Genomic DNA, 22,667 nt, shown 5'->3' with positions numbered 1-22,667 from the left:
GAACAGGGGGAACACCTTAAAGCCACCCTATTATTTCACACTGCTCCGTGATTGTATTCTGAACCAATCATGATTGGGGGTCATACATACCCAGGACATTCATGCCATCTTTAAACTCCAGCTTCTTCCTGATCTCCTCTGTCGTGGCAGCCACCGTGTCATTCATCATAGCGAAGACAGAGTCTGTCACATTGGAAGGTTCCTCCGTGGGGGCTTCAACCACCACCTTCTTGGTAACTGTTTGAATCTTAAAGCAAGAGATTCAATGGTGTGAGTTTCGGGCTGATTATAGTGTTTCCTGAATATATATTGACATGTTATGGTTAAAAAGGAAGTTTCTAGAATTCTAGTATATCGTAGATATGGGCTTCAAACTTTTACACATAATGTGGCCAAAAATGTGACATTGAGAAGCCAATGGGAATGATGATGATTTTATAGAGAAGAATCTATGGAACACTTGGACAGACTCAAAGGCCAGTCTTACATTAGGGCAAAGAGGAAATTTGTTTCCCGGGCCCTTAACATACCAACAGGACTGCCCGACCTTCATAAGGGATGTGCAACTTCCACGCATCTTTGGAGGCTTATCTTTAAACACTAAGGGCCAAAACCTCCATTGGTAGACCACATCCAGCCTACAATCCTCCAACTGGGCAGCCCCATTGTAGACCATGATAACCTCCACACTTTTTTTGTTATTGTTATTTTTAATTATTTTACATTCTAAAGCCCATTGTCTCATTAGAACTTTTTATCCCCCTAGAAACTAGCCAGCAGTTTGCCTTTCAAGTTGTTGTTTGTGTCTTTCCCTGGAAACAGAAGTAGGAAACCTTAACCTTCCTACCTGCTGGAAACAAGCCTGCACCAGGTTCTCAGGAAACAGGTTCCGGATCAGATCCAGAAAAGCATCCAGACTGGAGACCTCATCGTTCTCTTGACCTTTCCCGAGTTGCTTTTTGAGCTTGGGGTCTCCCGGGTGAATGGCCAAAACCAAAATGACGCCCAAAACAGCAGCAATGATGGTGGTGGACATGTAGTAGATCATAGCCCTCGTCCCAAGCCGGCCACTTGACTTAGCATCCAAGCCCGCAAGTCCTAAAGGACAAAGAAAGGCAACTCTTAGCACTGTATTCATAAATCTGTCCAGGAGTGTGCATTTATCTTAATTACAAGTTTCTATTACAATTTCTGAGCCCCTTGGTGGTTGCTAGGGTCAGGGACCCCAGCAATCAGATCTTGAAACAAGACAAACTAAACGGCAAAAAAAATCAAGATAAATGGTGTTTCTGTATCTTGCATTGTTATTCTTCACTCTTCCTCCCTTGCTGTTCTGTGGGGCCCATGACAAATTCCTGAATTTGTTCACCCCCTGCAGACGACTTATTGAGTTGTGTCTGATTGTGTGAACGTGAGAGTCCCACGCTCTGTACCAGATTAACATGATTCTGACTTCCAGCTGTCGAGAGGGATTTAATTGCTCAGTGCAGAGCGGAGGCTGCAGATGTTTTTATCGGCTTTGCTTTTAATTGTGTGCATTTCCCTCTGATTAGAGACTTGTACAGCACAACCTACACAATCCCACAGACACACACAGTTCCAGCATGTTGGTTAATGGCTTATACACTCAGCTTTCTGGAATATCAACCCTCGTTGACTGGCAGCTTCTCATTGGGATCCATTGCAATTTTAAAAAGATTTTTTAGAAATTCAACACTTTCATTCATTAGTCTGAACAGAGTGGAGAGGGCCCCAGCATCACAGGTACCAAAATATAGTAAAAGGAAAACTAAAGCTTGACAAAGAATTGGGCTAGAAATGTTGTACATGATGTTTTGTGCTTCTGTACCAGCCCAAGGCAACCACAGCCCTTTAGCAGTAAAGATCTGTGTCTCCAAAGATGCCCCAGTAGCTCCCCATCTTCTTTTCTGCTGATTCACTGCACATGCTCTGGGCTGCTCTCAACTGAACTTAGGGACTGACTCACAATATACAATATATATATAGAATATAAATGTCACAATACAAGGCTGATAATGAATAATAATGAATTCAGAGTCACATTACATGGCAGTTTAGAAATCAGTAGCATCCGTTTCTATGGCAGATCAACCTCACTTTTTGCTTGATGATTTTCCACGCTCCCTAAGCTCAGCTTCCCAACAGCAGCCCAGAGCCCACTGAGCATGTGCAGTGCCACTGACTCACAAAAGATGCCTAACAAGATCCAAGATGGGGAGCTGCTGCAGCCAAATTTAAAGGCCTGGATCATGACTGTTATAGGGCTGCTGAACCTCTGGGCTGAATACGTCAGTCCAGTATATAAAATACAGCATTTCATATTTTCATGTAGACATAGTTAGAAGACATTGCTCAAGGATGATCAATCTGCTGGGCTTAAAACCACATATTAAATCCACATGCTGCATGGCTAATAAGCAGTTAATTCAGATGCATGCAGGGTATGTGTTTACTAAGGGGCTGGTTTATCACTGCACGAGCCTCCAGGTTCAAGCAATCGGATCCTTAAGCCACATGTGAATTTAAGGGTTTCTTTTTCTGCCCTCAGTGAAGGGCCCTAGACTTCCCATATTGCCCCATATTGCTTCTGTGCAGTGAATCTGGTGAGTCATCATCAATATTTATTTAAAAGGGAGCTGCCATATAAATACAGACATCTGCTGGACCGTGCTTTACATCTGCTGCCCAAAAGTCATCCCTAGGATTTCTTATAGTGCCGGGAGTATTTCATGTTTTATTGCTGTTTGTTTGAATGTTTCCATGCAGTTTATAAGGGGGGGGGGGGGGGGGTTGGATAGTCTCATCACAGTCCTAAGTCCTATTTCTGGGAGAAGCAGTCAGACTGAACAACAGTTGCTTCCTCATTGTATTAGGAGTCAGAACCAGCAGTGCAGAGAATATGAGCAGCCAGATAGGTGCTGTTTTGAACAGCAATTACATTTAGCTATAACTTTAGTAACCACATTCCAATTACAGGAGGCAGCTTCAAGCTCATTAGCAGTAGGGGTCTGACAATCGGCAGTTTGATTTTTCAAAGCAACATGAGCCAAGGAAAAGAGTTCTAAAGAGACCAAGGAATCAGTGCCTGAAATACAGCTGCATTAGTCACAATTTTTTTTATAGGAGAACTAAAGCCTAAACTTAAAGGGATTCTGTCATGGGAAAACATGTTTTTTTCAAAACACATCAGTTAATAGTGCTACTCCAGCAGAATTCTGCACTGAAATCCATTTCTCAAAAGAACAATCAGATTTTTTTATATTCAATTTTGAAATCTGACATGGGGCTAGACATTTTGTCAATTTCCCAGCTGCCCCTGGTCATGTGACTTTAGGAGAGAAATGCTTTCTGGCAGGCTGCTGATTTTCCTTCTCAATGTAACTGAATGTGTCTCAGTGGGACATGGGTTTTTACTATTGAGTTTTGTTCTTAGATCTACCAGGCAGCTGTTATCTTGTGTTAGGAAACTGTTACCTGGTTACCTTCCCATTTTTCTTTTGTTTGGCTGCTGGGGGGGAAAAGGGAGGGGGCGATATAACTCCAACTTGCAGTACAGCATTAAAGAGTGATTGAAGTTTATCAGAGCACAAGTCACATGACTTGGGGCAGCTGGGAAAATGACAATATGTCTAGCCCCATGTCAGATTTCAAAATTGAATATAAAAAATCTGTTTGCTCTTTTGAGAAATGGATATACTATTAACTGATTCATTTTGAGAAAAAATGTTTTCCCCATGACAGTATCCCTTTAATATGGCTAGAAATGCTGTACTTTATATACTGGAATTACTGTACCAGCCCAGAGGTTCAGCAGTCCTATAACAGCAATGATCCAGGCCTTCAAAGTTGTCCCCCAGCAGCTCCCCATCTTGGATCTTGTTAGGCATCTCTTGTGTGTCAGTGGCACTGCACATGCTCAGTGGGCTGCTGTTGGGAAGCTGAGCTTAGGAAGCGTGCGAAATTATCAAGCAGAAAGTGAAGTTCATCTGCCATAGAAGCTGAAGCTCCAGGACTGGCTATTACATTCCGATGCAGACTGTGCTGCTTTCTGAGCTGCCATGTTAAGTGACTCCAAATAATTTACTGTGACAATTATTGTGTATGTATATTGTGCATTGGTCCCTAAGATCAGGTAAGTGACAGCAGCCCAGAGCATGTGCAGAAAAGAAGATGAAGAGCTACTGCTGCTACTGGGTTCTTGGATTATTTATTAAAGTCTGAAAACTCAAATTTTTAGAGGAAAAAAAAGTAGAATTTTTAAAGGTTTATAATACCCTGATGCTGCAAATAGCCTGAATCTGAAAATCCGCCATATCGGACCTGTCGAAGTTATCTGGGCCTTCGGTGGGTTTGACTAATTTTTTAGAGTCTTTGCTCGAAAACCCTGAAAAAGTCGGATTTTCAGGCAATTACACGAAAAACGTGGGCCATTCAGGAATGAAGCCCAAAAAATTCGAACAATTCTGGTTTTGGTTCGATTTTATCATGTTTTTCCGCAATCCAATTTATTTGGGTATTTTATTAAGAAATAAGGTCAAATCGTGCATCGGAGTTTGCTTGCGGTTTTTTTTTTTTAAAAATAAAATAGATAAATTCCGGATTTTAGTAAATAACCCCCATAATGTATAACCTTTGAAGTCTAATTTTTTTTTTTAGCTTTAGGTGGAGATATTGATATCAGTAACACTAAGGGGGTGCCAGTGACCATCTGGAAGCACAGGAGGGAAAACTTTTTGAAATCAATAATATCATCAATATATCATTCTGGTCTCGAGGCACAGGGACCCACTGTGAATGTTCAAGGGAATTGAGATAAGAATAAATTGGCCAAGGTATAGACACTCTTCATTAAAATGAGTTTTTAATGGTACAAACAAATAGCTTAGACCAGTCTGCATTATCAACTTGCTTTTGACATCAATTTTCCATTTCTGTACTGACAATTTCATTGGAGAAAGAAGCAAAAAGATGCAATGGTTTTAGGGTGACAGTCACTGGGATTTCTTTCAGGTGTTATTACAGTGATAAGCCTGGTGGAAATAGGGAAGAATAGGAATTCCAATCAATATTACCTGTAATTAAGCTGGAAATGATTAAGGGAAGGATCAGCATCTTCAGCATCCTCATGAGAATGTCTCCAGGAAACGCTATCACCATGATGATATCCGGATGAATGGGGGAGGCCATCCTCAGCAGCCCCCCGGACACAGCTCCCATAATAACACCTGTAAGTAAGGAAACACAAGTTTCAATGGAAGGCTAGGACAGGGAACATGATCCTCATGGGGGTTGAGTAGGAAGGAGGAACGGAGACATTCCCTTTTGCAAGAATTAGATCAGGACAATGCTGGGGTTATAGAGGTCTATGGAACAGAGGAAATGCTAAATCTTAAAACTTTCCCAAACCCAGGGTTGCCACCTTTTCTGGAAAAAAATACCGGCCTTCCTATATATTTATCTTTTTTTTCCCTATTAATAACATTGGGATCAACTATAAAATACCGGCCAAGTGGCAACCCTACCCAAACGGCAACCCTACCCAAACCTAAGGGGCGAGGAGCTGCCTTGGTGAAGGTCAGTGCTGCTCTTACCGAATACTGTCAAGGAAAGCAGGAGATTCCCTCGAATTTTGTCGCACATTCGCAGGCACGGCGACCGTGGGCGTGTCTCCTCTGTCACCAAATGGCTTTCGTGCATTCGTACCTCCACTTGCTTGGGGGTGTTGTTGGCACTGAAAAACACATTAGGCAGTCACATCAGTGCCTCCTGTTGAGTCAACTTAAAGGGGATATTAAATAAATGTTGAGTGTGATGTAGAGAGTGAAATTCTGAGACAATCTGCAATTGGTTTTATTTATTTTTTTATTTGTGGTTTTTGAGTTAATTACAGTAGATTTTTATTTATCAGCTCTCCAGTTGGAGATTTCAGCTGGAGTCCAAAATGCCCATAACAACCATGCACTGATTTGAAAAAGAGACTGGAATATGAATAGGAGAGGGATTGAATAGAAAGATGAGTAATAAAAAGTAGCAATAACAATACATTTGTAGCATTTCAGAGCATTTGTGTTTTAGATGGGGGTCGGTGACCTCCATTTGAAAGCTGAAAAGAATCAGAAGTAGAAGGCGAATAATACAAAAACTATGGAAAAAATCATAACTCACTATTACCTGTAGGCTCAGTGAATCATTAGAATTCACTTCTTCTATGTCAGGGTATCAGACCATGCAGGAATTCTAACATCTTACCATTGCCATGGAATGTCAAACAAATATGGAAATGAATATCTCCAGCCTACAGTCGTCCCGTTTCTACAACCCCCTACACCCCGAGAGCCTTCTACCATTAGTGGGATGATGGGAGTTACTGCAAGTTGGAAACGTACGATCGTTAAAGGGAAAAGACAATAAAAAATGTATAAAACCATGGCAAGCGACTACAGAGCTTACAATCGACAGGATTGACTTGGGTCCTAAACTACACTAACAAACAGTTTCAGAGTTTCAATTGTAGAATATTCTGAGCATCTCTTGCATTGTGGTTCTAAGCACAGGTTCTAATGCGATTTCCCCTTGAAACACACTTTTATACGCTAACAAGTATTTTTAGCTGGAAAAAAAAGTCCCGACTATTTGGGAGCCTCCTGTGATTTATCAAGGAAAACAAAGTAGAACAGATGCACCCAAGCACAAATATGGAGACTTTGCCAATAAACAACAGTTTGACTTATTTTGCTTAATTTAATTTGTATGCGCTGAACATCTGTCATGCAGTTCAGCGATTACCATGGAAACAGGAAAAAAAATATATCAGCAGAGATATTTATAGTCTGCCAGAATGGATATTTATAGGAGGTGGTGTCACACTGGGATGGCGAGTGATTGTCAGCTCTTTCAACAACTGGTGAAAATTGTTAATTTTGGAACAAAATGTGGCATTTTTTCACTTCAACTACCAGCAACCCACAAATAATTAAAGGCTGCCACATATATAGATAAACGATCTATAACTATAATTATGCACAAAAGGGATTTTCTGGCTCATACCATCACACCAAATTGGCTGTGTAAGAGAACCTACTAGGAATGTTATACAGTATAACCCATTCCCATAAGTAAAGATTATTTGCAATTTTATGCTTATTACTCAAATCCAAGCAAATCTCTGGAATCAGTTTCTGTAGATCAGAGCTAAATTCAGACCTGTTGGTAATTTTCTTACAGTCACTTCCTGTGTCATTTAAATGAAAAATCTCCCCATGAATCTGCATCTCTGCTTATTAATGTGTGAACCAGTAGGAAGCAGCTGTTTCAGAATGATGAGAAGAAAGTAGCACGGAAAGAAACCGCTATTTCTCAGAACACTTATTCTCACAAAAAATACACTGATTTTAGCAGAACAGGGAACTACACACAATCCTGTTTAAAACCACGAAAATTAGTCAAAATTTGTAAATTTACATTTTTTTTTCTAGTTTCCTCTCATATCTAAATAAATGGTTGGACGTTTTTAGTGAAATTTACATTTTCTGCCACTTTAGACCTGGTGAAATCCTATTATTTTCAGTAGAGAGGCTGAAGAATAGTTTTAGAGAGAAAAAACTATATGTTATGCACCAAATGGTATTTCAGTAACATTCCACTACTTTGATAAAATTTCAACATTTGAAATATTGGGATGCTCAATTGTGACCATTTTGGTAAGGCCCCTCATCATAAAACATGGCAGTAATATGAGAAAAATAGACACAGAGCTTTGTATTAACCTCAGTCGTGCCAGTAAGATGATTGAAGAAAATGGATTCAGAGCATTGCATTAACCTCATATATGCCAGTAAGATAACTGAAGAAAATGGATTCAGAGCATTGGATTAACCTCAGACATGCCAGTAAAATAACTAGAGAAAATGGATTCAGAGCATTGCATTAGGCCAAGAAGTGCGGTTGTATGAAACCGATAGAAATGCTCCAAATCCAGGATTCAGTGGCATAACTGTAGCATACCTCCCAACTGTCTCATTTTATATGGGACAGTCTCAATTTTGACAGCTGAACTTGCAGTCCTGGGTTTGTTACTGAAATGTCCTGACCTTCTCTTTGATCTCCTGCACCGAACAGCCAGAGAAAGATACAAAGTTTTTAACTTAATTGGCTTTTGGCAGAGAGCCCAGAATAGATACTTAGATATTTTTGTAACAATTTAAGATAAGAAAGTCTCTTGGGGAAACTGATTAGCAGCTTCAAGGGCAATTCACCTTCATTAGCAAAACTGTAATAAAAACCACAGAAATGTGTTCAAACTTTCGTAACCTGCCAAATTTTGTAAAATGGACATGGTAATTAGGGGGTGTGGTCACAAAATGGGCATGGTCAAAACATTTCACCACACTGTTTTTGTTCCTCTTTATTTGCAAAAAAATCTCCAGAGGGGCCTGGCGCACTCCGAACCCCATCCTCCTGCCCACTTCCCATTCTGCCTCCACCACACCCGCCTCTGCCCAACCACTCCCTGCCCTGACTCTGCCCACTTCCCATGCGACTCCCCCCACTCCCGCCGACTTGCTTTTCCCTTCCTCGCTACGCCACTGCCCAGAAGCTTTCCTATTGAGTGCTGGCGGGAAGTGGCGATAATTGGCTGGTAAGTCGGGAGGTAGCTGGGGAGGATCAGGGGTGACTGTGCATGCTGGACCCCTCTTACAAAAAAAAAAAAAAAAATTGGCAGAGGGAGTTGCAGCACATTTTTAAGCCACTGCCAGAAGTCATTGTTTGATTTAGACAAATTCTAATATTTATGCAAGATCCAGATTCAGGCAGAATCAAAGTCATATAACTACAAAGTGCTGGACAAACAAACCTGAAATCTTTTTTAAATCACAAATTATGAAATTTTTATCAAATTTGAATAATCCGATTAGGGTTTGAATGACAAACTTTTTGTTCATTATTAAGCAGAATCTAAAATGTATGGAATTGGTGCATCAGATAATCATCAACTAATCGACCCCAGCCTTGAGAGCAACATCACTATAGATTCAGAAAACTGATGTTTTTTTTAGGGATGCACCGAATCCAGGATTCGGTTCGGGATTCTGCCTTTTTCAGCAGGATTCAGATTCGGCCGAATCCTTCTGCCCGGCCGAACCGAATCCGAATCCTAATTTGCAGCCACTGTCTCACCATCAGAAGATACATCCTATGTGCCATCAGCCAAAAATTCAACCTGCATGGATGCAGAGGAAAAAATATAACATAATTAATAAACCATGTAAAGCAGCACTTTACGTATAAAATGTGACTTTGATTTGAACCAATAATAAAAACCAATCGCAAATGGTCTCAGTATTTCCCTCTCTACAACATACTAAAAGTTAATTTAAACGTGAACAACGCCTTTAATAAACAGTGGACATATTTGCACCTGGATAGTAACCCATGGCAACCAATCAAAAGATTGCTATCATTGTTCTACCTGCAGGAGGCCGAAACATTCTAATCGCTGACTGGTTGCTATTGGTTACAGCCAAGAAATAGATTGTCACTTAGGTGAATATAAGTGTATAACCTTTGTCAAGTGCTGTGGAATATGTCCTTTACAAATAGAGGATTATAATAATAATAAGTACTCAGTTACAAGGTCTGTATTAAAGGTTGTTGTGCATTTGCCCTGGGAATGAGCATGGCAGCCATTTTGCTCACACTCGCCTCAACAATATAAACACACAGACTATCAATAACGTGAAATCAGACTATGAACTGCCTCTGTCAGCACAAATAGGTCTGGTTTCCTCCACTACTTTATGCTTCAAATACTTTTCTCGGCTACTACAACACAGAAAAGTGGAATCAGGAAGTGAAGCAGCAGAGGATTCTGGGACACAAAATGGTGGATCCTCCTCACACACATTGTGCCACTTCCTGTGAAGGCAATTACAGGGCTAGATAATGTGCAGACAAAAGATACTGATTCTAGCTATAAATAAGCATATTTACTTATTATTTTCTTCCATGGGCCACACACAGCCTTTTATTGTGCAGGGTTAAATATTCCAACATCTAACATGATAAATCCATTACTGTGTGGGGACCAAACCTCACATTTAATGCAGTGCTTATGAGATATATGTTTATAGTTACATTTTCACACACAGGGAAGCATGTACTGTTACTTAGCATCAATGTATACACTAGGGATGCACCGAATCCAGGATTCGGTTCGGGATTCGGCCTTTTTCAGTAGGATTCGGCAGAATCCTTCAGCCTGGCCGAACTGAATCCTAATTTGCATACGCAAATTAGGGGCAGGAAGGGAAATCGCATATGCAAATTAGGATTCTGATTCGGTTCGGTATTCGGCCGAATCTTTCAAGAAGGATTCAGGGGTTCGGCCGAATCCAAAATAGTGGATTCAGTGCATCCTTAGTATACAGGTTAAAGGGTAAGTAAAGAAAAGCTGCTCTAAGTGCAATTGTCCTCTCTGAGGCACATTCACTAAAGGGCAAGTTTTCGCCTGCGAAGGCTTCACCACACACACATTCGCTTCCACTATGCGAATTCACAAAAATGTCGAAGTTGTGTCTCAGCAGCTGAAACGCTGACGAAGTTTCACTATCGTTAATTCGTCAGCGCGAGCATTTCATAGAGAACTTTTGCAAAACATTCTTTTCTGCCTATCGTACTTTTAGCTTAGATCAATTTGAATTGGATGGGTACATAAAGGTCATATATATATATGTCTTTATTAGAGATGTTGGTGCAAATGCTTGAAGTGGCCACCTATTATTACACATGTCCAAGGAAGCAAAATAAACACAAGAGAGACCCTCTAATGTCCTAAACATGAGCCCACCCTACAACAAATGTGGCATGCCCTTCAAATGGTAGAAAAAATAGGTTAACACAGAAATTTTAAATGGTTTGAACTTCTGAAGGTAATCCCGCTTTAAAGGAATTGTTCAGTGTGTAAATAAAAACTAGGTAAATAGATAGGCTGTGCAAAATAAAAAATGTTTCTAATATAGTTAGTTAGGCACAAATGTAATGTATAAAGGCTGGAGTGACTGGATGTGTAACATAATAGCCAGAACACTACTTCCTGCTTTTCAGCTCTCTTGGTTTACACTGACTGGTTACCCTGGCTACCAGGCAGTAACCAATCAGAGACTTGAGGGGGGGCCACATGGGTCATATCTGTTGCTTTTGAATCTGAGCTGAATGCTGAGGATCAATTGCAAACTCACTGAACAGAAATGTCCCATGTGGCCCCCCTTATAGTCACTGACTAACTCAGAGTTATAGAGCTGAAAAGCAGGAAGTTGGATTCTGGCTGTTTTATTAGACATCCAGTCACTCCAGCCTTTATACATTACATTTTTGGCTAACTAACTATATTAGAAACATTTTTTATTTTGCACAGCCCATCTATTTATACAGTTTTTATTTTCACACTGAACTGTTCCTTTAAAATATGAAAATACGCCAGTGTTTTTTTTTATAACGTTTAAGACTTTCCGGGATACAGGATATGATGTCACTGACATAAGATTGAGGAGGATGAAGCTTCATCTTTTCAGTTTCCCAGATCTAAGGTGACGAAGGAAACTCTGGCGAAAGAGGTAACATTTTGTAAAATTCGCACTTTAGTGAATTTACGATTCGTTCGCCTGAGCAAAAATTCACCTGGCTATAGGGCACGATCAGGCCCGGACTGGCAATCTGTTATAGCAGGCTGCTATAAGGTCCTATAGAAAGTCAATATTTAGTGGGCTGGTGGGAGCTGTTTGGGCCTCTATTTGGGCTGATTGGGCCTCTGTGTACCTGAAATGCCAGGGCCTATTTTAATTCTTAGTCCGGTCCTGGGCATGATACTACACTAGTGACTGTCCCTTTCGCTAGCAAATTGTCATCTATGCCTGTTAGTAAATTGCCGATGTCCCTGTGGATGGGATTTCTGATGAATTTTCGCTAGCGACGGCCACTTCGCCCTTTTGTAAATCTGCCCCTGTGACTCCTGCTCCAGGTCTGCCAGCCAACTCCTTCTCTCCCCACACAGTGTTGTCTCTGGCACTCAGGTGTTGGGCACTTAAACTTTCCAAGAGTAGAGGGTGCATGTAAGGGGCATAGGGTGAAGGGCAGATAGAATAGGCAGGGGAAGTCATAGAGCACACAATTACAGATACAGAGGCAGATAGCGGCTTTTCAAATTTGGGGGGAGCTAATAATAAGCTCCTTTCCATTAGCAGAGATTTCTATTGTCAAATAATAAGGACCAATGTTAGAAATGTGGGAGCACGTCAAATTCCAGCACCCCTACTTCAGGGTAAAGGGAAACAATTCAGAATAATGTTTACTTGCTGGAACATTTCGAAAATATTTTTACAGAAGTCACCAAGCAGCCCCCCTCCCTCTCTCTCTACAAAATGTACATGAGCACAAGCTGCCATGTTGTTTTTCTCAGCATCTCTTTACATACATCCAAACTGTCCCATTTTTCGCGGTGCAGTCCCGATTTTGACAGCTTAACGGATTGTTACTGAAATGTCCCAACACTCTCTTTGATTTCCTGCACTGAACAGCCAGAAAAAGATACAAAGTTTGTAAAACGTAATTGACGTTTGGCAGAGAGCCCAGAATTCGTGACAGGTGCACTTCAATGCATTTGTTACAATTTAAGATAAGCAAAGAAACAATTGTAACAATTTAAGATAAGCAGGCCTCTTGAGGGAAAATGCGACTTGCAGCTTAAAGGCCAATTCACATTCGTTAGCAAAACTGTAATAGCACATAAAACCACAGAAATGTGTTTAAACTTTCATAACCTGCCAAATTTAGTAAAATCAACATGGTAATTAGGGTGTGGTCAGAAATTTTTGCCACGCAGCAAATCTTTTTGTCCAACTTTCTATTCCAAAATGAGAGGTGTGTCTTTGTACAGCGATTTTTTATGGGCATTCAAAAGCAAGAACTAAAAAAGAAAGGAAAAGATAAACAACAGCAATACCGACATTTGTTTATCGCTTTACACGCCTTGCTGGCAATCCTGTTGTCCCTACTGTGCTACTAGATAGCCAAGCACTTTCATCACATACACAAACTGGGCTGATTTCCGATCCTCCATTGGCTGCGAAAGACTAACTACAACTCCCTGCCAAGCCTTGTTCTGCGCGAATGAATCTAATTCATGGCTGTCTCTTGAGTATGAATGAGAAGCTGTGAGAGCTGATTGAGTTACTCTGAATTACACGGCCAGCAAAAGCTAATGGAGGGTCACTGCGCTCCAAGCAGATTCCGTTACTCTCTAAAGGCAGTGGCACACGGTGAGATTAGTCGCCCGCAATTAATTTTTTTGCATTTCGGCGACAAGTCATGCATCTATAGCGAAGCAAAGATTTCATGCAATTTCAGCTCCCAAGCGATTTACTACCCATGATGCCATGCGCTACTTCTCCTCCCACAAGATCAATAAGTCGATCAGTATTAGGGTTTCCACCTGGCCGATATTTTATCGGCCTGGCCGGTAAAAATGATGGCTGATCTCATTATTATTTATAGGGAAAAAAGATAAATATATAGGCTGGTATTTTTTTCCAGAAAAGGTGGCAACCCTGATCAGTATAGAAAAAATGCTTCAGAAATGGCAGTTTAGTAGAAATTTTGCTTACTCTGGCGTGAGTTCCTTGGCGTGTTTTCGTACGACTGGTTTCCTCGGCGTGAATGGTGAATGGACGCCAAGACGCAGGGACAGAACAATTCAAAACCTGCTGCCCAGGAAAATGACGTATAGGGGTATATTTATCAAAGAGTGAAGTTAATAGTGAAGTTCCGCCACTCTCCATTCATTTCTATGGGATTTTTATAGGCGTATTTATCAAAGGGTGAACTTTCACTTTCACCCATTGATAAATACGCCTTTCAAAATCCCATAGAAATGAATGGAGAGCTGCGGAATTTCACTCTAGTGGCAGAACTTCACTCTTTGATAAATTTACCCCATAGTGTCAATGAGGTAAATTTACATACAATTGTGGCTACTAATCTCCCAGTGTGTTTTACTTTGGTAGATTTCAATATAATGGAATTTATATTTCACTAAAGTCGCTCAGAAAAGGGTCTCTATGCGTTTTGGAACGATATGCGATTAAAAGTAGCCTCATATGTTTTGACACTGGCAATTTATATTATTCTCATTTGGAAGACAAAATTAGATATTAGTCGCCAAATCTCTCCTTTAAAAATCACGGTCGACTAATCTCCCCGTGTGCCACTGCCCTAAAGGGGTTGAGGCACAGGCAAAGCAAATGTAAACACCGCCGATTACATTATATATGAGAAGACCCCAGATCCCCATTGGGGTTGAACTTTTCCTAAGGAGCAATTGTCAGAAATCCATGAAACTATGGCTGAATGGCTGATATACACCAAGGCTTAACTATATATATGTGGGCAGGATTCAGTTCACAAGCATGAAACTTCCTGCTGAATATTCAATGCCAGGTCAGATCTACCCTGTGTTTGCCCTGAGAGCTGCCCCCCAGAGAGATAGGAGTGGAGAAAGGTTTGGAGGAATATATGTTGTATGTAAATACACATATATATATATATATAGAAAGGATTATCAGTGTGAAGCCCAGTGCTAAGGAATCTCAAGAGGAGGTTTATTTGGGTCCGAAAGGCTTACTGTAGCCTTTTATCCTCTTTCCCAGCTGCTTCTCTCCGCTGTGTGAAACGCGGCACAGCAATTGTGCCATCTGCTATGGGGCTGCTCGGGAAAGGCAAATCCCAGTAACTAACATTATGTAACACTTTCGGGCCACGTGGCCATATAAACTGCAGTGTTTATTCAGTGGGATTAATAATTTCCTTCCTAAAACCCAGAGATGAAAGGAATTCTGTCTAACAGTGGACAGCACATTTCCTCTGGCAGGGGAAAGGTTAATTAGGACAGGAAAGCTGGTATATATAATAGAATGCTCTTTAAGGGGTGGTTCACCTTCGAGTTTATTATGACACAATTTGCAGTTGGTTTTCATTTTTGATTATTTGGGGTTTTTGAGTTATTTAGCTTTTTTATTCAGTAGCTCAATTTGCAATTCCAGCCATCTGGTTGCTGGGGTCCAAATTACCCTAGTAACGATGCATCGATTTGAATAAGAGACTAGAATATGAATAGGAGAGGGACTGAATAGAAAATTTGGGAATTTTTTGTAGCTGGAAAGAGAAGAAAAAAAAAAAGCAGTTTAAAAAAAAAAACTATAAACAGTGAAGGCCAATTGAAAAGTTGCTTAGAATCAGCCATTCTATAACATACTAAAAGTTAACTTAAAAGTGAACCACCCTTTTAAAGAAGAGATGTGATAAAGGCTCATATCCTAATATCACAAGTGGATCAACCACTGAGCACTTTCACCTGTGGGTTGCACTTTGCACCTTGTACTGGATTAAATATAGGGTTGCCACCTGGCCGGTATTTTACTGGTCTGGCCGGTAAAAATATGGTTGATCCCAATGTTATTAATAGGGAAAAAAAGATAAATATATAGGAAGGCTGGTATTTTTTTCCAGAAAAAGTGGCAACCCTAATTAAATATTTGGCACAAGGTGCAGAGGGTGCAAGGAAGCTGCCATAAATACAGGGCTTTAGGGCAGAGACACACGGTCAGATTCAGGGAGATTCTGGGCGTGAAGTGCCTCCCCCTGGGTAGAATGTAAATCGATGGGCACCATCGTTGCGCCTCGTTTTCAGAAGTCGCCTCACAAGGAAACTTTGGGCGACTTCAGAAAACGAAGCACTCCGAGTACCATCCCTCCGGCGATTTAGATTCTAACTGACGGGAGGCAGTTCGGGGAGATTAGTCACCCGGAAGAAGAGGCGATTTATCACCGGGCGACTAAGGATCAGGCCACACACGCAGATTCGGGGAGATTAGTCGCCCCAGTGACAAATCTCCTCTTCTTCAGGGCCACAATCTCCCCAAACTGACTTCCCCCGGCTAAAATGAAAACCGACTGGGGGAAGGCACACTCGGTGCATTCCGAAGTCAGGTGATTTTCATTTTAGCCAGCGGAGGGCAGGGGGATAGCAGTTCTGGGAGATTGTCGCCCCGAAGAAGAGGCGATTTGTCCCCGAATCTGCTAGTGTGGCCTGACCCTAAATCTCCCCGAATTTGAGAGTGTGTCTCTGCCCTTACAGTTGTAAATAAGCCCTACTTTTTTTAATCAAGGGGGGTGAGTAGGGTTGCCACTATTTCTTGAAAAAAATACCGGCCTTCCTATATTTTTACACATTACCCCTATTAATAACATTGGGATCAAGCTTCATTTGTACCGGCCAGGCCGGTAAAATACTGGGCAGGTGGCAACCCTAGGGGTGAGCAATTTTATTTGCATTTGTTACTTCATTATCGGGAACCTGATAAGGAAGAAGGGTCACCTGTTTGGAGTATTTGGTGAGGTCGGATGGTGCCTTTCTTAGCTAGACACTACACAGGCAAAGAAAGTATTGGGCCCATATAATTGCAATACCTAGGTCTTATTTTATCTCTGAATAGTTTTTTGTTGTTGTTCCAGGGTCGAGACTTTCCAAAATAAAGCCATTTCAGTTTTAATTGCATGTAGACTTATTTTCTGCAATGAGGTCAGGCACTAATACTTATGGAAGGAGGTGGTGATTGAAAAAGACATATTATTAGGAAAATTCCAGACCTCACAAGTCACCCTGGTGAGAACAAGAGACCCGTGAAGTCTGGGAAAAAGGAACGGGAAGTCCTGCGGCTGGTGATAAATAGTTGAGAGCACAATCTCTCCCTTTCCTAAAACCCCTGCCCTGAGCCAGTCCAAAGATCTTTATTTATGCTGGGCCTGCCATGAGCATGTGAGATTTATGGAGTCTCTTCCCCCCTCACTGCCAGCTCGTATATCTTTACCGCTTTATGCATTCCTCTCCTGACACTTGTGTATTTGCTATGCGAGTTTGGGAGAAGGGAAACATTTATTCAGGAAGCTTTATATCCACATACATCAGCCTGTAGTCTGCACAGCAGGCTCTCTTATATTCATTAGCAGAATGATCCAGCCACCGAAATACAGTCTTATTCACAGAAAGCATCCTAAACATCACTGGGAATTTTCTTTGTTTAATAAGAGAAATATCAGTTTCTTATTTTCCTCTAAGTTTTTGGTTGGCCTGAAAGAAAGGGAGCATGGACAGTCTTGATAGATAGACTGTACTGGCCTAATGCAATGAAGACATTCGTTTATTAAAGCATATATATTATCCTGGGCACCAGCTTTAAGATGATAATTGTTTTAAAGAAATAATGCAACTCTACTGAATATTATAGGAAGGCATTTTACGGTGTTAGAAGGGTTCGTAGAAATGCGTCCTGATGAGTTTGGGGACCGATGGGAGTTAAGGGTAAGGCAAACTGTTTTAAAAATTCACTTTAATAAATATAGCATAGGCTAAAACAGAGGGCAAAAATGGTGACTAAGGCCACACAGAATTATTGAGACACCAGATTCGTCCCCTACAGAATCCAGAAACTGCATTTTTAAGAGTCAGTGGGTTGAACAGTGATTGCTAATAAGCCCCTGGTTCATCATTACAGTCAACCCAATAGGCTCACTGTGATCTCATAGAATTGAACACAACCAGCAAGGAACATGTTGGACGGATCCATAGACGAATTAACTGCCGTGAAGGCCCAGGCTTAATGGTGGGTTGGGGGAGCTACAATAACATATTATTGATCAGAAACCACTGGCCTGTGTCGGCACAGAACTGTTACAATCACATTTCATTGATCGGATTCACAAGGGAGGCTATTCCTAGGCAATTAATCTGGTTCCAGGGCCTCTAGTGGGAGCAAATGGGTGCTTATGGGGGGGTTCCCTTATTTAGGCAATACCTTCATATGTAGAATAGTGATTAGCATGGTCCTTTCTCAATAAACCTCATGGATGGATGGTATTCCAGTTACTAGTCTTGAAATAAATTCCTTGTAGGAGGTGTGCTCACAAGTGGTACTTTGTGTGCTTTACTCATAACACAGTGGATGGGTCTGGATCATTGGCGCCGGGGGTTATAAGGAGTTTGACTTTTAGCTTAGCCTGTGCCCATCCAACTACAACTCCAAATATCTTGGAACGTTGTAGTTTATCAATAGCTAATGGTTAGTTTGACAGCTTGCCTACTATACCCACTGATCTAGAGTAGCAGACTCCTTACCCTGATAGTAGCTTTGTTATACACAAATTATTCCAGAGATACAGACCCTTTCCCAAGCTTCAGGATGACACAAGCAGCTGCCTGGCCTTGAGCTCCAGTACCTTCTGGCCCAGCTTTGTCTAATCAGTCTGCATTATTATAAACCCTATTACAAAGAGGTAAATTTAAGGGGTGGGCAAGTAAACTTACTATACTCTTGGGGTCTTCATGGCTGTGCCCAATGTTGCTTTCATTCTAACTGAATAATACCTCCCAATGATCCTGATTTAGATGGGACAGTGCCAAATCACAGACCACAATAATAATGGGGTTTACAGAAAGTAGGTACTATTTCGGACACTTAGGGGCAGGCCCAGACTGGTTATCTGTGGGTTCTGGCAAATGCCAGAGGGGATGCTCTCGTTTGCCATAGACAGTCACTATTTATTGGGCTGGTGGGGAGCCTCTATGTACTTGTAATAGGGCCTATTGTGAATCCCAGTCCAGACCTTTCCAGCATATTTGGAAATTACTGGGTATGGCTGAACCAGACAATGGGCATAGCCTCAATTATCCCATTTTATAAAATTCACATGTTATTCTAATGCCACCAATTCGGTTTTGACCCGAACAGTTCAGTTTATGTTATGGTTGTTTGGCTCACAACGGTCTGTTCAGGTTTCAGCCTTGTGAAACCTGAGCAATAATATGGCCAAAAACCACCTCTGATGTCACAGCATCCCCCCCAAATGGCACATATGTGCCCCCAAATGTCATGATCATGTCAGGCCTTACACTGACTGGCTGCCTAATCATTTTTGGTGCAAAATAATGTTGTAATTTTTTGTTTCTGATGGAGAAGGTTTAACTTGCCATTACTTCCCCTTTACAGTGCCTTTGATTATTTTCCTTTACACCGATTTTCTAATCTTCACCCCTGGTGTTTGAAGACATGTATTTATTACTACAAATTCTCTTTCAAACGTGAATATGAAAAGAAGGCTAGGGCAGTGACATTTGGCCGGCAGTTAGTACCAAGCCTCGGAGTCTGTTGATATTACACAGTGAGCTCTAATTAATGCCCCGTGTACTGAATAGGGAATAGTAAGAGGAACCAAGGGTTAATCAGACAGTTTGATTAGCAAAACGCCATATGGACGGGTAGAGACAAATCCACCGAGGGCTGCAATAAAGAGCCCAGTTTGTATGTTTTTTGGCTGCTGTAAACGAGAAGGAAGCAATTTAAAGGGCCAGTAGTAAAAATAAAAAAGTAACTAAATAAAAATAAATATGGCCCATAAAAGAAACACCCTTCTGGGGGGGGGGGAATTAGTGACCACAACCTGTCATGCCCAGAACCTGCCCATTATGCACCAGTTGTGCCATATTATATAAATGATACCTGTTATACCATTACACCCACTTCACCCAACCTGCGCCCTAAATTTACAGGAGAGTTGACATCTCTGCCCACATACAACTTAGTGGACAACCCCAAAATCTAAAAAAATGTTTTTCTAAGGCCAAGTAATTTAAAGGGCCCTGATTACTCTTCATATATTGTACATAGGCTGCGTTATTCTCCACTGACATTTATAAGATCACTTCTTAGGTTTAGTTTACAGTTTTATCAATTATGCGGTCATGCATCACTTACAGGTTATGGTAATAAGTAGAAATACGGGATAGTATGTTTAAAAGGGTTGTTCACCTTTAAATTCAGTTTTTATTCTGAGACAATTTGCTATTGGTTTTCATCTTTTATTATTTGTGGTTTTGGAGTTAGTTGGCATTTTATTCAGCAGCTCTCCGGTTTGCAATTTCAGCCCTCTGGTTGCCAGGGTCCAAATTAGCCTAGCAACCATGTACTGATTTGAGAGAAGGCCTAAATGGAGAGTTGAGAAATAAAAAGTAATAATAATAAATAAAATCTGTAGATTTACAGAGCAAATGGTTTTTAGATGGGGATCAGCAACCCCCATTTGAAAGCTGGAAGAAGGCAAATAATTTAAATCTCTCTCTCTCTCTCTCTCTCTCTCTCTCTCTCTCTCTCTCTCTCTCTCTCTCTCTCTCTCTCTCTCTCTCTCTATATATATATAAAAACAAATAATGAAGACCAATTGAATTTATTTAGAATTGGGTATTCGCTAACATATCAAAAGCTTTTTAAAGGTGAAGCACCCCTTTAAAGTTTCAGCACATTCCACCCTAACAGCAGCAGAGGTAAGCTCTTCCCTACACAGCAATTCCATGATGGCACACACCAAAACCACAACAAAAACTTAACATTTGCTATGTAAATAAAAAATACATGTTATTGGGACTTTGGTGCAAAGCTTCTTTTTAGGGTCCCCAAATATCCTGGAAGACCTGAAGAAGGGATTTGATGCACCTCTGCTTTTATGTTTGGGACACAGGACAATATCCCTTTCTGCCCTAAACAGTTAATTTGGGGTTTTCAACCCGAATCCTGCCCGAGGGGCCTGTCATTACTTTTAATAGAAGCCACCTGTCACCAGGAGCAACTGTCAAGATTTCGGCCAGAAAATGCTCATTAATATTAATGACAGGCTCTTGAGTATGGGGTGCTACATTTCTGGCTGGAAAATGCCAGGGAAGAATATACTCCATGTGCCATGAGCCTTAGATCTTTTGGGTTTCATGTATAATAATCCTTACAGTTGCTTGAGAGATGAAATCTTCATGGAAGCCAATGCTTCTGGGTTCACATATGGCTGCCAGAATCCACATGCTTGGCTTCTGAAACTGTTCTGGATATAGTAAACAACTACTCCATAAAGGGGACAATACCCCATTTGGCCATTGGGAACAGTTCAACAACTGAAGGGTCTCTGGGTGGGCAAAGGGTCAACCCTAACTGTCAACTCAACCACTCTTGATTGTGCCAGCAGCTTATTTGGCCTGATATGGAGCCAAAACCATAGGCAGATACCCCCCATTAACTCTCGGGGGGGGGGTGATTAAACAGTTAATACCAATGCACAGAAGAAATCCGGATTTCCTTATTCAGAGCACATGCTTCAAGCAATATGTATGCAGAACAAAAGCAGCGGCTTACAAGTAGAATTTATGAAGGATTTACCGAATCTAAACCCTAAAGTGACTTTAAGGATTATCATGCATGCAACCCTGAGACCTGCTCATATTTATATAGACGTGATGGAATGGGACTCGTTGGTAACACATTTATGCTGTTTATTGTAGAGATTATGCTTGGGTGTATACGGACGCAGCTGCCCCTTTAAATGTTTATGATAGGATAAAAAGTAGAAGGATTTGCTGAGCAGGAAAACAGTTGCTATTTCTCACATCAACTCCTTCCAGCCAATGGGAGTCGTGTATCTGCGGTTGACGTTCTTGCCTCTGATTGGACGTCCTTAGTGACCCCTGGAGAAAAAAGCATCTGAATAGGAACCTCTAATTGTGGCCTTAATATGAGCCAAGATAAGATCTATACAAATAAAGTGAGGTCAAAAACCACCAACTGTCTGTCTTTAACACTTGTTAACAGGACGGTAAATGGTTAAAGTCCATTACACACAGCTCTTATCTGAATTAAACGATAACCTCAAGTTGCCTTTTATTATGAGTTTTCTACAATTATTTCTCTCATCTGCTCCCCACACACAGCTCACTTCCCTCTGCAGACTAATTTATGTGCAACTCATCTGTCTCCCATATTCTCCCGATATTCCATCCCATCAGATGTTCTCTGTGCCGGTAGGATCTATGGCAAAGAGGGTTGTACAGGGACAATTTATTTAGATCAACCTGCATCCCTCCCACAGCCACACTCCCTTCCCAGAGACTATTATCCACTGTTACTATAGACACCATCTCTCCCTACTATACCTGCTATCCCACAGTCACACTCCCTTCCCAGAGACTATTATCCACTGTTACTATAGGCACCATCTCTCCCTACTATACCTGCTATCCCACAGTCACAGTCCCTTCCCAGAGACTATTATCCACTGTTACTATAGACACCATCTCTCCCTACTATACCTGCTATCCCACAGTCACACTCCCTTCCCAGAGACTATTATCCACTGTTACTATAGGCACCATCTCTCCCTACTATACCTGCTATCCCACAGTCACACTCCCTTCCCAGAGACTATTATCCACTGTTACTATAGGCACCATCTCTCCCTACTATACCTGCTATCCCACAGTCACACTCCCTTCCCAGAGACTATTATCCACTGTTACTATAGGCACCATCTCTCCCTACTATACCTGCTATCCCACAGTCACACTCCCTTCCCAGAGACTATTATCCCACTGTTACTATAGGTACCATCTCTCCCTACTATACCTGCTATCCCACAGTCACACTCCCTTCCCAGAGACTATTATCCCACTGTTACTATAGACACCATCTCTCCCTACTATACCTGCTATCCCACAGTCACACTCC

The 22,667-nt window shown here is 41.3% G+C and overlaps 1 protein-coding gene across 4 annotated transcripts in view; it reads right to left on the bottom strand.

The window, feature by feature from the left end:
• slc1a2.L (solute carrier family 1 member 2 L homeolog) overlaps nucleotides 1-22,667 on the bottom strand; it is a 46,585-nt gene that overhangs the window by 9,017 nt on the left and 14,901 nt on the right. For all 4 annotated transcript variants that reach the window (XM_018257326.2, XM_041589756.1, XM_018257325.2 and 1 more), the window contains exons 2-5: nucleotides 5,613-5,752; nucleotides 5,094-5,246; nucleotides 848-1,098; nucleotides 91-247 (exon numbers count right to left, since the gene is read on the bottom strand). In XM_018257326.2, coding sequence (XP_018112815.1) covers nucleotides 91-247; nucleotides 848-1,098; nucleotides 5,094-5,246; nucleotides 5,613-5,752 — 701 coding nt within the window. The remainder of the gene's footprint in view (nucleotides 1-90; nucleotides 248-847; nucleotides 1,099-5,093; nucleotides 5,247-5,612; nucleotides 5,753-22,667) is intronic.

Source organism: Xenopus laevis, chromosome 4L, assembly GCF_017654675.1.
Source record: "Xenopus laevis strain J_2021 chromosome 4L, Xenopus_laevis_v10.1, whole genome shotgun sequence".
Classification (NCBI taxonomy): Eukaryota; Metazoa; Chordata; class Amphibia; order Anura; family Pipidae; genus Xenopus; species Xenopus laevis.
This window is presented reverse-complemented; position numbering and strand designations above follow the sequence as displayed.